This window comes from Calliphora vicina, chromosome 5, assembly GCF_958450345.1.
Source record: "Calliphora vicina chromosome 5, idCalVici1.1, whole genome shotgun sequence".
Classification (NCBI taxonomy): domain Eukaryota; kingdom Metazoa; phylum Arthropoda; class Insecta; order Diptera; family Calliphoridae; genus Calliphora; species Calliphora vicina.
This window is the reverse complement of record NC_088784.1, coordinates 73,180,489-73,195,330: the sequence shown is the minus strand read 5'-3', so window position 1 is coordinate 73,195,330 and position 14,842 is coordinate 73,180,489. Positions and strand designations below refer to the sequence as shown.

General features: G+C 29.6%; 1 protein-coding gene across 1 annotated transcript in view; it reads right to left on the bottom strand.

Moving 5' to 3' along the window:
- Window positions 1-14,842, bottom strand: part of Dh44-R2 (Diuretic hormone 44 receptor 2) — a 132,393-nt gene that overhangs the window by 69,342 nt on the left and 48,209 nt on the right. Inside the window, exon 2 of the mRNA XM_065513465.1 lies at window positions 6,479-7,121. Within this exon, the coding sequence (XP_065369537.1) occupies window positions 6,479-6,775 (297 nt within the window). The 5' untranslated portion in view covers window positions 6,776-7,121. The remainder of the gene's footprint in view (window positions 1-6,478; window positions 7,122-14,842) is intronic.

Below are 14,842 nucleotides of genomic sequence, written 5' to 3'. Positions count from 1 at the left end.
CACCCTAATGTATATTGTTTACTACACATAAATTAGAACATAATTCTAACTCTATTGCTGATACTTTAACCTTTTATAAACAGAGAAAACAGTTTCGCTATTTTTTCGGTTGCACGTACGAGCACAAATCAATTGCTGAATTAATGGTATACGCAACTATTAAAATAAAACCATTCGGTGCTAAGGACTCTTATAAGTCGTCAACGCACTACTTCTAAACTGTGACAATCATTATAAATCATATCAAATAATTAAAAAAACTGCATTTCAGATTTCAAAAATATTTAAAACGTATTTTTATCTTGTTGAGGTAAGAGAACAATATTTGAAGTTATTCGAGTTATTAAAGTTTTTAATATTATTGAAATTTATTTGTATGACACTTTTTAAAAAAAAATTAAGGGAAACATTCAAATAGGTTATAAATTAGTAGAAATTATACCCCATCTTTCTTCATCAATAACAATTTCTATTAAAATAAAACAGTATTTACCACTGTATTGTTTTCATTGTTAAGAATTTTCCTTTCTATCTCTTCAATGACAACTGTCACCTAAATACAATTCATTAATAAAATATTTTCAATTTGTTTCTACTCTCAAATAAAATAACAAACATAAACCTTATGCATTAGATATTTTCACATGAAATTCTCCTAAATATTCTTACTTGAATGACATTTTTAAGTAAATCATATGACTGCATCTCAGAAAGGAAACACTTCCTTTAATAACACACGCATGCAACACATTCACATGCGGTGTTTTCATAATAATGACATGATAAAAAATTTATGAGTATAAATAACGAAAACAACAACAACAACACTATAACGCCATACAGTGAAATGACATACATACATACATATCGTCACCTAAAATGCAAAACAACGTATCATCAAAAAATTCGAAATTGATTACGATTCACTACATCATATTACATATGTGTACACAATTTTAAACGTTTACTATCAAAAATAACCAAGTTATAACCAAAATTGAAACTAATTTATTTACATAGCTTAAAGTGTGCTTTGAAAAAATGATTTTTTTTTTCATAAAATATATTTCTAGAGTCATTGTAATTCAAATTTGAAAATTTAGTTTCAATATCTTAAGTAGTTTTCATTTTATATCGTTTTTTGCTTCTCATATAAACTTATGAAAAGTGATGTTACGTTATTTTGCATTTTAGGTGACGATATGTAGGATAATACATACACACAAACATCCTACATGTTCCCTTCTCTCATGTTTTCATTATCTATGGAAATGTAGAAGAGTGTAAATTAGGATGGTCCCAAGGTCTAGAAATCTAGACCTTTTATCTCTTATCTAAAATGCAAATACTGAAAATTTTAGCAAAATCGGATAGTGTTTAGAAGTTGTCGATTATATTTGAAGTTTCGAGTTTTGGATTCCATAAATGCTAAAAGCGGTTAAAAAATTAAAGGATTTCAAGGAAATTTAGTTTTTGGTCAAAAATTTTTGAAAATTGTTTCTTTAACCCTAGCTAACCCATTAAAATTTTCATTTTTTTCAACATTAATTTTTTGTAAATTATATTACAATATTGATTCGGACCTCCAAACTTTAAATAAAATATGCCTCCTTTGAAAGTTTTCCGATTTTGCTGCAATTTTCAGCATTTGTTTTAATTTATTTACATGACGGAGAACAATTTTAGGCATTGGCAGCTACGAAAACCTAATAAAACCAATATCGGTGCCACCCTTATTCATATAAACCTGCTACATACTTTATCTTATGTTTTCATTATCTATGGAAATTTAGAAGAGTGTTCATATCTGCATTTTATGAACATGAATACAGAACTACAGTGGGTAGCAAATATTAAATTGTTATTCTACTCTAAATTAATCGGTTCAGTTTTCAAGAAGTTTTAAACGAACTGCACGCAGAGAAAAAACATGGTTGTGGTAACCATAAACTAAGAGCAACATATTATGATCAGATGTAAGCTTGTAGTCCAAAACATATTATGATCATTATTGGTATCATGAAATGTCATAATATGTTCTGAAATAATCATATTATGATACAAATCAATCGTAATATGACCCAAGGTAATCATATTTATGACCCAATTAAATCGTATTATGATCCAATGAAATCATATTATTATTAAAACTTATTTTTATAAATACAAAATTTTATTTTAATAGGTTTTAGTTTTAAGGTACTAAATTACCAATTAAAATATTATTGATAAATTCACTGAAATTTATTGTTATTCGCTCTAGCAAAGTTAAAGATAATATACAAATAAAACTATAGAGTGAATGGGAATTACAGACACTCAAAATTTACTTGTAAAAATAACACAGCTTAGACAATCACCAGCACACACAAATGGTGGAAAAAAAGACTATTAAAAGTAAACATATTTTGTTTGCATCTTAAACATATTATGACTATACGTATAGAAACTTAACATTTAATGGTTGTACATAATAATAATATGTTACCTATTTATCATTATTTAGTTGTCCGAACCATTCGGTGAACCATATTCATATTTATAACATTTAATGTTTACAGTAACTAAAATATTGTTTAAATTAAATTAAAACAACAATTATATGTTTACGACAACAATATATTGTTACAACGAACATAGTATAGTTGTCGTAATCATGTCGAACCATCTTTTTTCTCTGCGTGTGGTTGATTTTTCCATTTATTCTAAATTTCTTACTATTAATGAATTCATGATATTCTATGAAAAGCGGATAATTTTAAGAGTAATACAAATGGATATAAACAGTTCAGTAGAGCACAACTCGGCACATCATCGGTACCATATTTTTCCGAAAATTTTAATTTCCGATGTATGTATGTCTTACTGGAAAAAAATTTATTTGGAAATTGGCTACGGATAATTAGATAATTGATTCAGGCTCTTATTTGAATACGAAGATGAATAGAAGTCAACAGACATGTCACAAATCTCCGAATTATTTGAAGATTCTATGTAATCATAGTTGTTAAGTTTTCCCTAATTCATTTGTCACGTAAAAAACATAAGGTAGACATATTATATCATAGATAATATACATAGAGCGGAAACTCTGCTGTCAAAGACCTAACTCAGTTGTCAGAAACCTAAGTGGTGAGAATGTATTAGTAGAAAAAACTATGTGAAAACAAAAACAACACTCGTATGTATGTGTGATTATTTTGAGTAATATGTTTGTTTGAGTTTTTTTCTAGTTTCTCTATGTTATATATCAATGTATAGCGGATTTTGTCTATTTTCCAAAACTATATATAACTTTTGACAAATTCATGCATACTTTATTTATAAGTATGACATAAAATGTATTTTATTGAGTCATTGCAAAGATACAAATTTATCAAATTGCAATTAAATTTTCATTTATGAATATTTATACCCTACACCATCATAGTGGGGAGGGTATAATGCGTTTGTGCAGATCTTTGTAACGCCCAAAAATATTGGTCTAACACCCACCTTAAAGTATACCGATCACTTAGAATCACTTTCTGAGTCGATTAAACGATGTCCGTCCATCCATCTGGCTGGCTGGCTGTCCATTAGATTGTCCCTTACAATAACATTTTTTGAAATGTTGAAACGGTACCCCCTGAATGACCTAAAATACCACCAAAAAAATTGTTAGCTTGTGCCGACTTTCGATTTAGTTTTGAGGTGCATTTACAAGGGGAAACAATTAATTTTTTTTTCAGTTTTTTAAAAAATTTAACTATTAAGTAATTACTTTTGCGATTTCATTTAAAAGAGTCGAAATGTGTACGTAATTGTCGTTCTAATGAGATATAAAAGACAAAAATTGGTTAAAAAATATTAAAGTTATTAAAAAATCGCCAGGCCATTAACGTGTCTCAGGCCACAAGAACAAGAAATGTAGGAACAAAATTAACACATTTTTAGAAATATTAAAACAAAAGTTTATACTTACTTAAAATATATACATATTTACTTGTATATGAGTTTTTATCTTCATAGGATACAGTTAACCTATTCGCAGGAATAACCAAAAAAAATTTTTGTTAAAGGCAGTTTCAAAACTCCAATTTCAATTTTTTAAAAATTTTGTTAAACAAATTTCAGAATTTTTTAATCGTCACATGGGAATTTATTGACAACATAAAGGGAATAAAAATGTGAAAAATGTATGTCAATACCTCCTATAGTTTTTCCGTACCTGTGATTTAAATTTTACGATTTTCGAGAAAAACTAATTTATTGGCCATATTTTGGCGAATGAGCCGAATTTCCTTAATGTCCTTCCGAAATTGGACTTTATCGGTCATAAATGTTTAATTTATATACACAAATTCCGCTCCAAATAAGTTTTATATATACAAAATTCATCTCAGCAAATTTTGTTACGATCGGTCCATAATTAGCCATAGCTCCCATATATGTATATTAGGGTGGCCCTTAATAAACGAAAGTTGGATTTTGGCCATTCTCACCCCCCAGTTTGGTGAACATTAGTAAAAAAAATCATCCTCTGAAGTTTTGAGATGCATTTACAAGGGGAAAAAATTCATTTTTTTCATTTTTTTTTAAATTTTGCCATTAAAAAATTACTTTTGTAATTTAATTTAAAAGAATCGAAATGTGTACGTAATTATCGTTCTAATGAGACATAAAAAACAGAAATCGGTCAAAAAATGTTAAAGTTATTAAAAATTCGCCAGGCCATTAACGTGTCTCAGGTAGGAACAAAATTAACATATTTTGATAAATATTAAAATAAAAGCTAATTTTTACTTAAAATATGTCCATATATACTTGTATATGAGTTTTTGTCCTCGTAGGATACCGTTAACCTATTCTTAGGTATGAACAAAAAAATAATATTTTTTTAAAGGCAGTTTCATAACTCCATTTTAAAAATTTTAAAAATTTTGTTAAACAAATTTCAGAATTTGTTGATCATCTCATTGAGATTTATTAAGAATATATATATGGAATAAAAATGTGAAAAAATTATGAAAATATCTCTTATAGTTTTTCCGTACCTGCGATTTAAATTTTAAAATTTTCGAGAAAAACCAATTATTTGGCAATTTTTAGGCCAATGAGCTCTATTTCCTTACTCTTATGAATTTTAAGCAAAACTTATTCAGAATATTATAGTCCAGATAATTCTAAATATATTCTGAAACTTTTACTAAAATCGAAAAACGCTAACCCTTAAATCGTGAAGGTCAAATGTCAAATTTTTCAATATTTGGAATTTCTCTTGGAAAGATTTCGAAATGTTCGAAATTAAATTATAAAAGAAAAATGTTTTTGCTCTTTTACTTAATGTAGGGTATTATATGGTCGGACTTGACCGACATTACTTTCTTACTTGTTTTTAATTAAATTTTTCAGTTATATAGACTTATCTATTGAAAATGGTAAAATAGAAACAAATTTTGAAATTTGTATCAGGAATCCTGCATTTCTCAAAAAAGTGTTGAAAAATCCCAAAAATGGGATTTGTTAGTTTTTAGTATCGGAAGCCTTCACAAAATAATTAAAAACATATTTGGCCATATTTGGGTTACTATATTTTGAAATCGACTATGCAATTTTAGAATTTTTACTCAAAATTTGAATTTTACATCAAAAAAATATGCGTTTTTTGGATGGACCTGGTCGACTCGGTTCAAAAATTTTCAATACTTATTTTTATTTCATTTTAAATATTTAATGTAAATTTAGCTATCCAAAAGGTATAAATTCCTAATACATCTTCTTAGAAATTTTTGGATAACTCAAAAATAAAAAAAAGTATTTTTTTACCCAAAAAATACCGAAAAATCGCATTTTATTTTTAAAATGTTTAAATTCAAATGCATATAACTTTGGAGCCAGTTACGATTTTAAACAATTATTTTTTTGTTTGAAATATAAATTTCTTGTTAGTAAAATAAAAGAAAAATGGAGAAAATCGTGAAATATTTGGGCTCGTTGTTATCAAAAAACTGGAGTAGGGTGGTTAAAAATGTTGAAAATTTAATTTTCAAATGTGAATATCCCACAAGTTATAAGAGAGGATTTTTGTAGTGCTCGATGTGGGGATTCCCTTTATGTAATTGTTTTGAAATCGGAACACAGACGAAGATATAGGATCGTTTTAAAATTGAACATACCCGAGGTGTCCTACTTGGCCGCACCCCTTCATTTTTCTAATGAAATGAACAAGTTAATTTCTAAATGAACTGATTCATTTTTCAAGCTTTCCTAAAAAAAAAGGTATAATTATTCATGCAATTAAGTTTTATCAAAGACAGTTTTCATATTATTTTCATAAAGAACGATGAATTACTTTTTGACTAATTTATGACAATAAAAATTTCTTAGTGTATCCCATCTTTTGTTCATCACTGTATGATTAATATGCATGTTTTGCTCTATATCTGTTTCATTTACATACAAATGTACGCAGTTTTTTTTTTGTTCTTTTACTTACTCGTTCATCCTGTTGCTGTTGTCGCAAACACTGCATTTCGAGAGTTCGATTAACCAGTGTGTCTGTGTTACTCAGCGCCAAGGCCGCTGCCACTTCAATATCCTCCAAATGTATTAATGCAGCATCCGTATTGGTGTCAGTGTCAAGGAGACCACTACTGGATGTTGCTGTTGCCGCCAATAGAGCATTTGCCTGCTCTAACATTTCCGTTGAAAAGTTTGCAAATGCATCAGACAGATCGGTGGCTCTGCCATCCGTTAAACTGTCGACTAATGCACGCAAATCGGGTGCATCCATAATTTTGTTATTGTTGCGCTATCGATGTCGTATTTTCTTCTAGATGCGAGCGAGTAGATTGTGTTTTTCTATCCTGACACCTCAACTTTCTGGAAATTGTGTGTGTATTGTGGCAGTTGTGTGGTGGCAAACAGAAAATGTCAGAATTTATTTGGTTTGAAATTTTACCTTGAATTAAATTCAATTTCAACAGTTTGTTACTTCGATGACTCTTTTGTTGTTGCAGTGGTGGCAAGTTATGGCGATGTTGTTTTCACTAAGTTCTGGTAGTTGTGGTTGGTTAGTGGGGGCGATGCTGTTGCCACTGTTTTTATTATAATTAAATTATATGTATTTTTTTAGCTGGCTGAAATTAAATTAAGAAAAAATAAACATAAATAAATATGAAAACATTTTTTCATGTAACGATATTTCAGTGATTTTACTTTAATAAAATTACAAGAATTTATTATTTCTACAGAAAAAAACGCATTATTGAATAATAAAATTTATGATAATTAATTTTCATCATTTAAAGGTAGGTGGATTTAAAAAAAGGTATTTAAAGAAATACACAGAGCAACACGAAAAAATATAACCATATACGGATAATAGACCAAAAAAAAAAGACCCGTGTCTCCCAGCTTTGCCCATGCAGTTTTTTATGGGCCCCCAAAGATTTGGGACCTCGGTGTCATTTTTGCAAAAAATTGATCATTTTCTCAGGCTCATATCTTGCAAACAGTTCGGAATTTTGCTTTACCCTCTGAGGCAAAGTTGTAGCCCTTGTCATAAAGTACAAAAATTGTAAACATATAAAATCAAAAAACTTCATCTTAAAGATCAAAATCGCAAAAAACTTTTTTTTACCTTTTTTCTCCAGTTCAGATCGATAGATAGCAAACCGTTCAAAATTCAAGGAAACAATCAACTACAAAAATGTGCCTAAGATCTCAATAAACAACTTTCTGGAACATATGAACTTCCTAGGAATGATTCTTAACACCGTTTAGGTAGGTCAATATAAGTTAGTAAGAAAAAACTAAAGGAATTAGGTATTTTGGACCATAAACTATTAAATTATTATAAACTAAAGCATACTTTTAGGCAGCTTTAAAAAATTTATTTTTAAATTTATTTCGAAATTTTTAATGTTTTTTGCGATTTTGATCTTGAAGATTAAGTTTTTTTGATTTAATATGTTCACAGTTTTTGTTCTTTATGACAAGGGCTACAACTTTGTCTGAGAGACTAAATCAAAATTCCGAACTGTTTGCAAGATATGAGCCTGAGCAAATTATCACTTTTTTGCAAAAATGACACCGAGGACCCAAATCTTTGGGGGCCCATAAAAAAATCCATGACTTTGGGCATAACTGGGAGACACGGGTATTTTTTTTTTGTTTTTATCACGTAGTGGTGTCCGTATATGGTCATATTTCCATGACTTAAAAAATTACACACAGTGATATTAAACATAATAATTACACTGTGCTAGTTGAAAAAACTGTCAAGCGGGGCACCCGGTGGGTTAAACTAATTCGGGTACTCTGAATTCAGTGGTGGTTAGCTCGTCTTTTCGAGATATACCGTTATTTCGAAAATGGAGGAGGTTTAGTTTATTGCACAAACTGAAAAAACCGAAATTCCGCAACAAAATTACCTTTAATTAAGGCTTGACATGTTTTTAATCTTCGCAGACATTTTAGAAATATAAATTTTTTTTTTAGAAAAATTTCGAAATTTTTTGTTTTAAAACGGCATTAAAAATCGGAAAATGCATATACGTTCTTAATTTTTAAATTCAAATGCATATAACTTTTTAGTTAGTCACGATTTGTAAACAATTCTTTTTTTGTTTGACATACACATTTGTAGTTAGTCAAATAAAATAAAAAAACGAGCAAATCGGGAAATATTTGGAACCGCTGTTATCAAAAAATTGCAGTACGGTGGTTAAAAATGTTGATCATTTAATTTTCAAATGCGAATATCTTATAAGCTATAAGAGATAGTTGATAGCCACGATGAGGTTTTTTGTAGTGCTCGATGAGGAGATTCTATGTGTATAAGCTTTTTGAAATCGGAACACAAACGAAGAAATAGGATCGTTTTAAAAATTTATCATATCCGAGTCCTACTTTGGGGACCCCTGGCCGCACCTCTGGTGTACTCATGCGGTCAAAATTCATACGTTACACTAGACAACACTTCTTTGCACATTTCAAATGTCATTGAAATCGGAGTAAGGGTATAGATTTATTTCCATCTTTTCTTTCTATACCACTGTGCACTGCACGATGTAGCTAATTACTATGAGTTGTGTACTTTGATAAAATATTAGGGGATATTTGTATTATTTTTTGTGAATAGAATGAAAAGTTGTGGACAGATTTTAATTATTTTGAGATTGTTTTATTTGGTAGTTCGTTTTCTACATGTGTGTAAGAGCGTATATGCATTTTTCAATTTTTAATGCCGTTTTAAAAACCAAAAATTTCGAAATTTTTCTAAAAAAATATTTTTTTCCCAAAAAAAAATTATATTTCTAAAACTACTGCGAAGATTGTAAACATGTTAAATTCTATTTGAAGGTAATTTCATTGCGGAATTTCGTATTTGTCAGTTAATTCAATAAACTAAACGGCTTTTAAGTTACGAGAATATATGTTGTGCAACCTCCTCCATTTTCGAAATAACAGTATATCTCGAAAATACGAGCTAACCTAAAAAAACGGTTAGCACCACTGAATTCAGCGTACCGCTGGGTTCCCCTCTTGACAGAAAAAAAAGTCTCAATTTCGTGCATAGTGTTATTAATGTAAATTGATTTGGAAAAAAAAATCTTTAAATTTTATATTTAAATGTTGTGCAACAAACTTAGATTTATATTTTAGATTCTAGTCACAAGCGTTGCACAGTGGTGCAGCTTCAACATTTTTTTGGAAATAAATCCTGCATTTCTCAACCAGCCGGGATATATTTTTGAAGGACGGAGAATTAAAGTGGCATATTTTTGAATCTAATTGATAAATTGACTTGATTTTTTTTTAAATACCAAAAATTAACTTATCTAAACAAAAAAACAAGTAAGAAAGTATGGTCGGTCAAGCCCGACCATATAATACCCTACACTAAGTAAAAGAGCAAAAACTTTTTTCTTTTAAAATTTCAATAATTTATATTTTTGAGTGATTTTCGGAAGTGGGCTATGACCAATTATGGACCGATCACCATGAAATTAGTGTGATTTGTGTCTATATGAAAGTTTACTATGTTGAATTTTGTGAGTATACCAACGTTAAAGTGATTTTCGGAAGCGGGTCTATATGGGAGCTATGACTAATTATGGACCGATCGTAACAAAATTTGGTGACATGAATTTTGTATATACAAAACTTATTTGGATCCTTGGGCTGAAAAAATAATATGCACCAAATTAGATCGAAATATCTTCAAAATTGCGACCTGTACACTGCGAACAAGGTTTACATGTACAGCCAGCCAGCCAGCCAGCCGACCAGACGTGATCGTTTAATCGACTCAGAAAGTGATTCTAAGTCGATCGGTATACTTTAAGGTGGGTGTTAGACTAATATCTTTGGGCGTTACAAACATCTGCACAAACGCATAATACCCTCCCCACACAAATTTTCGTTTTAGAAACTCAATAACTATGTAATATGTAATAAAATCTCTATTTATCAACAAACCTCAATGAAATTTTCAACGTTTTTTAAATTTGTCATTCTAAATAACAAAGTGTGAAAAACTTGTCAAAATTTCAAACTGAATCCCGCAATTCCTTTGCAGCGAAAATTCCAAAAATGGTATTTTTTACAATTTTGCCCATAGGCTCCACATTTCCTATGAGGCTGGTTAAATACTTCAGGAATAAATAGGGAACACATCAAGGTTTCCAAAGCTGCTTTCCGTTTTCTCATTCCAGTTTGGAGTTTTAGAACATGTGGCCCAAAGTTGAAATTTTGATAAAAAAAAATAGGTCAAATTCCGAAGCGCGTAGGGGCGACATTTTCGAAAAATATTACATGTTTTTTTAACAAAATGTTCTACGTAAAGATGCCTTACAGAAAAACATAAAATTGTTATATATTCTTAAAGAAAGTTTTTTTTTTTAATAAAAAAGTGTTAAGTCACCTTTTCGCCCAAAAACAGCAAAAATCTAATATAGTTTGAATTTTTTAATTGAAAATCGTTTTTTTTGGATCCATAATTGATTATTGGTACCAATTGGGAATAAATAGGGAATATATCAAGGTTTCCAAAGCTACTTTCCGTTTTCTCATTCCATTTTTGGAATCTTAGATCATGTGGCTCAAAGTTGAAATTTTGATAAAAAAAATAGGTCAAATTCCGAAGAGCGTAGGGACAACATATTTGAAAAACATGACATGTTTTTTATACCAAAATGTTCCCCGTAAAGATAACTTACAGAAAAACATAAAAAAGTTTTATTATAATAATAAAAAATTAAAGTGACTTAAAAACAAAAAACAGCAAAAATCTAAAATTTTTTTAATTATTAAATTAAAAATCGTTTATTTTTGGATCCATAATTGATTATTGTTACCAGTTGGGGATAAATAGGGAACACATTAAGGCTTCCAAAAATGCTGTCCGTTTTCTGATCCCAACTTTGGGATTGTAGAACATGTGGCTCAAAGTTGAAATTTTGATTAAAAAAAATAGGTCAAATTCCGAAAGGTGTAGGGGCGACATATTCGAAAAATATGAAATGTTTTATTTTACCAAAATGTTTTCCGTAAATATAAAATACAGAAAAACAGAAAAATTTTATATATTCTTAAAGAAATTTTTTTTTTTAATAAAAAAAATATTAAGTCACCTTTTCACAAAAAAAAAAATAACAAAAATCTACTATTTTTTAAATTTTAAAATTGAAAATCGTTTATTTTTGGATCCATAATTGATATTGCTCTGAAATCTTTTGTATATAAATGGTAATTTAATTATCTAACTAACAAAAAAAATCGATTGCATTCCGTCTAAAAGTACGCCCTACATGTTTAAAAAATTGGTCCAAGATATGGCAACATTTTTAAATTTCAATTTTCAAATGCCTATATCTCGGAATGCTAGAGTATCCAAAACCGAAACCGAAAACCGATCAACCGGTTTTTTTATCTTTTTAAACTCCACCGGTTTCGGTTTTTTTAACTTTTCGGTTTTTTGACAAACCGGTTTTTGTATGACGGTTAACCGGTTTTTTTATGAAAAACTTTGATACCATTTTTAAAAATATTGATTTATTTTATAGAAAATTGTAGCATTTGACAACATTTCGTAAAAGATATAAAATAATTTCATAAAGAATTCAAAAATGCTAAACTTCCATTAAATCAAAATTTAATACAAACCGGTTAACCGGTTTTTTTGAAGAAAAAATCCAAACCGCTTAATCGGTTTTTTTAAAAGACAATAATAGAAACCGGTTTTTTCAAAAACACACTTTTTCGGCTAAACCGGAAACTGTTTTTTTTAAATTTGCCGGTTTTTTGGACACTCTAGTACATGCCGAGGGCTTTCCAAAAATATAAAAATCTTTGAAATCGGATGGGAAACCAAAAACTGGCTCGTGTTTAAAAATTGTGCATGTCGAAGGTACCCTACTTTGGACCCTCATATCGCCCTGGAGCATTTGTAGGGTCCATTTTTATAACTTAAACTCAAATACTCCTTGGCTATTTTCACGTCAAATTTTATTCCGATTGTATCAGCCAGAAATGCCAGATTTATTTCCCAAAAAATTTTGGGCTCCGCACAGTGGGGTCAATCGTAAAAAAAGTGTTAATAAATCTGTATCTTCCAAAAATACTGATCCGATTGCAAAATGATTTATGAACGAATGGTAGAGGAAGGCATAGGCTTTAAGAAAATTAAATTTGTGACCCTTCTATTGGAATACAAGATGAGATACAGTGTGTCAAATTTGATCATCACTTTTGCACAGCTTGTAACCTGTACAAATATGGACAAACAATAAATTAAACTTTGTTGTTAAGTACGTTATTAAAGTAAAGAAATTCCTCTTTATTTCATTAAGACATCTCTTATAGCTTAAAAGATATTTCAGTTTAAATTATGAAACGAAAATTTAGATATCTTTTATACTATAAAAGATAACTTAGTGAAATAAACGGGATTTTGTTTACCTTTTCCACCTACTTTATAACAAAGTTGCATTCGTTGAAATCTATCCATATTTTTACAAGTTACAGGCTGTACAAAGTTTTCCTAATCCGAGCTACTCAACTTTGACACTCTGTATCTCACTATGTGTTCTAACAGGGTTGGCACAAATTACATTTTCTTAAAGCCTATGTCCTCCTCTACGATTCGTTCATACATAATTTATTACCATTTTTTGTCGTTTGGCCCCACTCTTTGTTATTAAACAGTTGCATCCATTTGTTGTGATATAATTTTTCAAAAGCAATACAATGCAATATAAATTAAAGTAAGTTTTACATTCGACATTTCATTTGTTTTCCATTTATTTATTTATTAGCTCAATGTTCATTTGACTAACAATGCCCAACGCCATGAATAATAACGACCATTTTAGTCCATGATGATGAAACACATTTTAATGGCCAGTTTTTATTGGTCTATTTCTATTCTTTCATTAAATACTCTCGGCCAAATAAATACAATGGCGCACATAAAATACTATATTTTGTTTTACATGTTCTTTTGTATGGTAAATTTTCACTTTCACTGGTGGCCTTGAAATGATAAAATATCAGTCATCGTCAGCAAAAAATACTCGTTTAAAATATTTACTATTCACGGTCTAAAATTGTGTGATTTTTTACATTTCTATTTCCTCAGTTTTGGCTGGTTTTTTTGATGGCTTTTTTAATTTCTATGTTGTGAATTGTGCTTCGAGGAAAACGCGAAATATGTATCTACGAAATTTGAGAATCTTGAAATGAAACGATAATAATTGAGATGCAAAAATATCAGCGTTTATTCTTTGGGATTGATTTAGACAGAAATGTTTTCTTGTTCATCATTTGAAATTAAAAAACAATACGTACTGTTAAAAAAAATTATTATAAAAATTATGTGTGTACATTAAGGTGGCCCTTATTTAGCATTTTTTGGATTTTTTAAGGTCCCAAGGTCTCAGTTATCTATTGGATGACATAAAAATGCGGAATTTTTAAAAAGTTTTATTCAAAGTTTTGGACATTGTTGACTATGACATTTTCATATCTTTATGGCAACATATTGTTACGTTTTAACCTTTTAAAAATGATGGTTTATTTTCATAAAATAATCCGGATATTATTGATTGCAAATTAAAGCAGTTTCATATTGTAACAATTCTTTATTTATTCAAATTTACACAACAAGAGTCACTACACACACACACACTTAAATTACACTTTAAAACGTACAATAATGCAGTTGATGTTAACTTTAACATCACCTATGATTAACTAACAAATTACTGCAACCGCAGCCACTATTTATACACAGAGTCATCTTCCTTCGAGTAGCTTCTTGAAAGTTCTTAACGGACAAAGCTAGAATATTTGAATTCTTGAGCTTTTGGCAGCTTCAATGTTAATGTTAGCAGCTTAAACATTTATTGTTGACATACTTACAAACAATGCTAATAACTGCGTGATATCAATATTGTTGATAAATAGACGCTCCTACTGATGGACATATTTATAAACATGATGAATGTTGTAGACAGTCGTTACAGACCGTTAAATTCAAATTGATAGTGCAAATTAGTTTTACGAATTGGATTCGGCGTCACAAAAACTGCTCATCTCTACAGTGCTATGTTCTGAAGTGAAGCATATCCCAGAGAGAGCGTTCTGCAACTATCGAAACAAATAGTAGTCGGACGGGCCAAGGTCTGGACTATAAGACGGGTGAGGAAAAACTTCCCATCCACTTCATTATAAATAGTTTTTAACAGGTATTGCAACATGTGGCCGAGTTTTGTCATGATGGAGTATTACGGTTTCATGTCTGGACGCAATCTATGTGTTTCAGCTGCACTTTTTTCAAATTAATGAAGTAAAG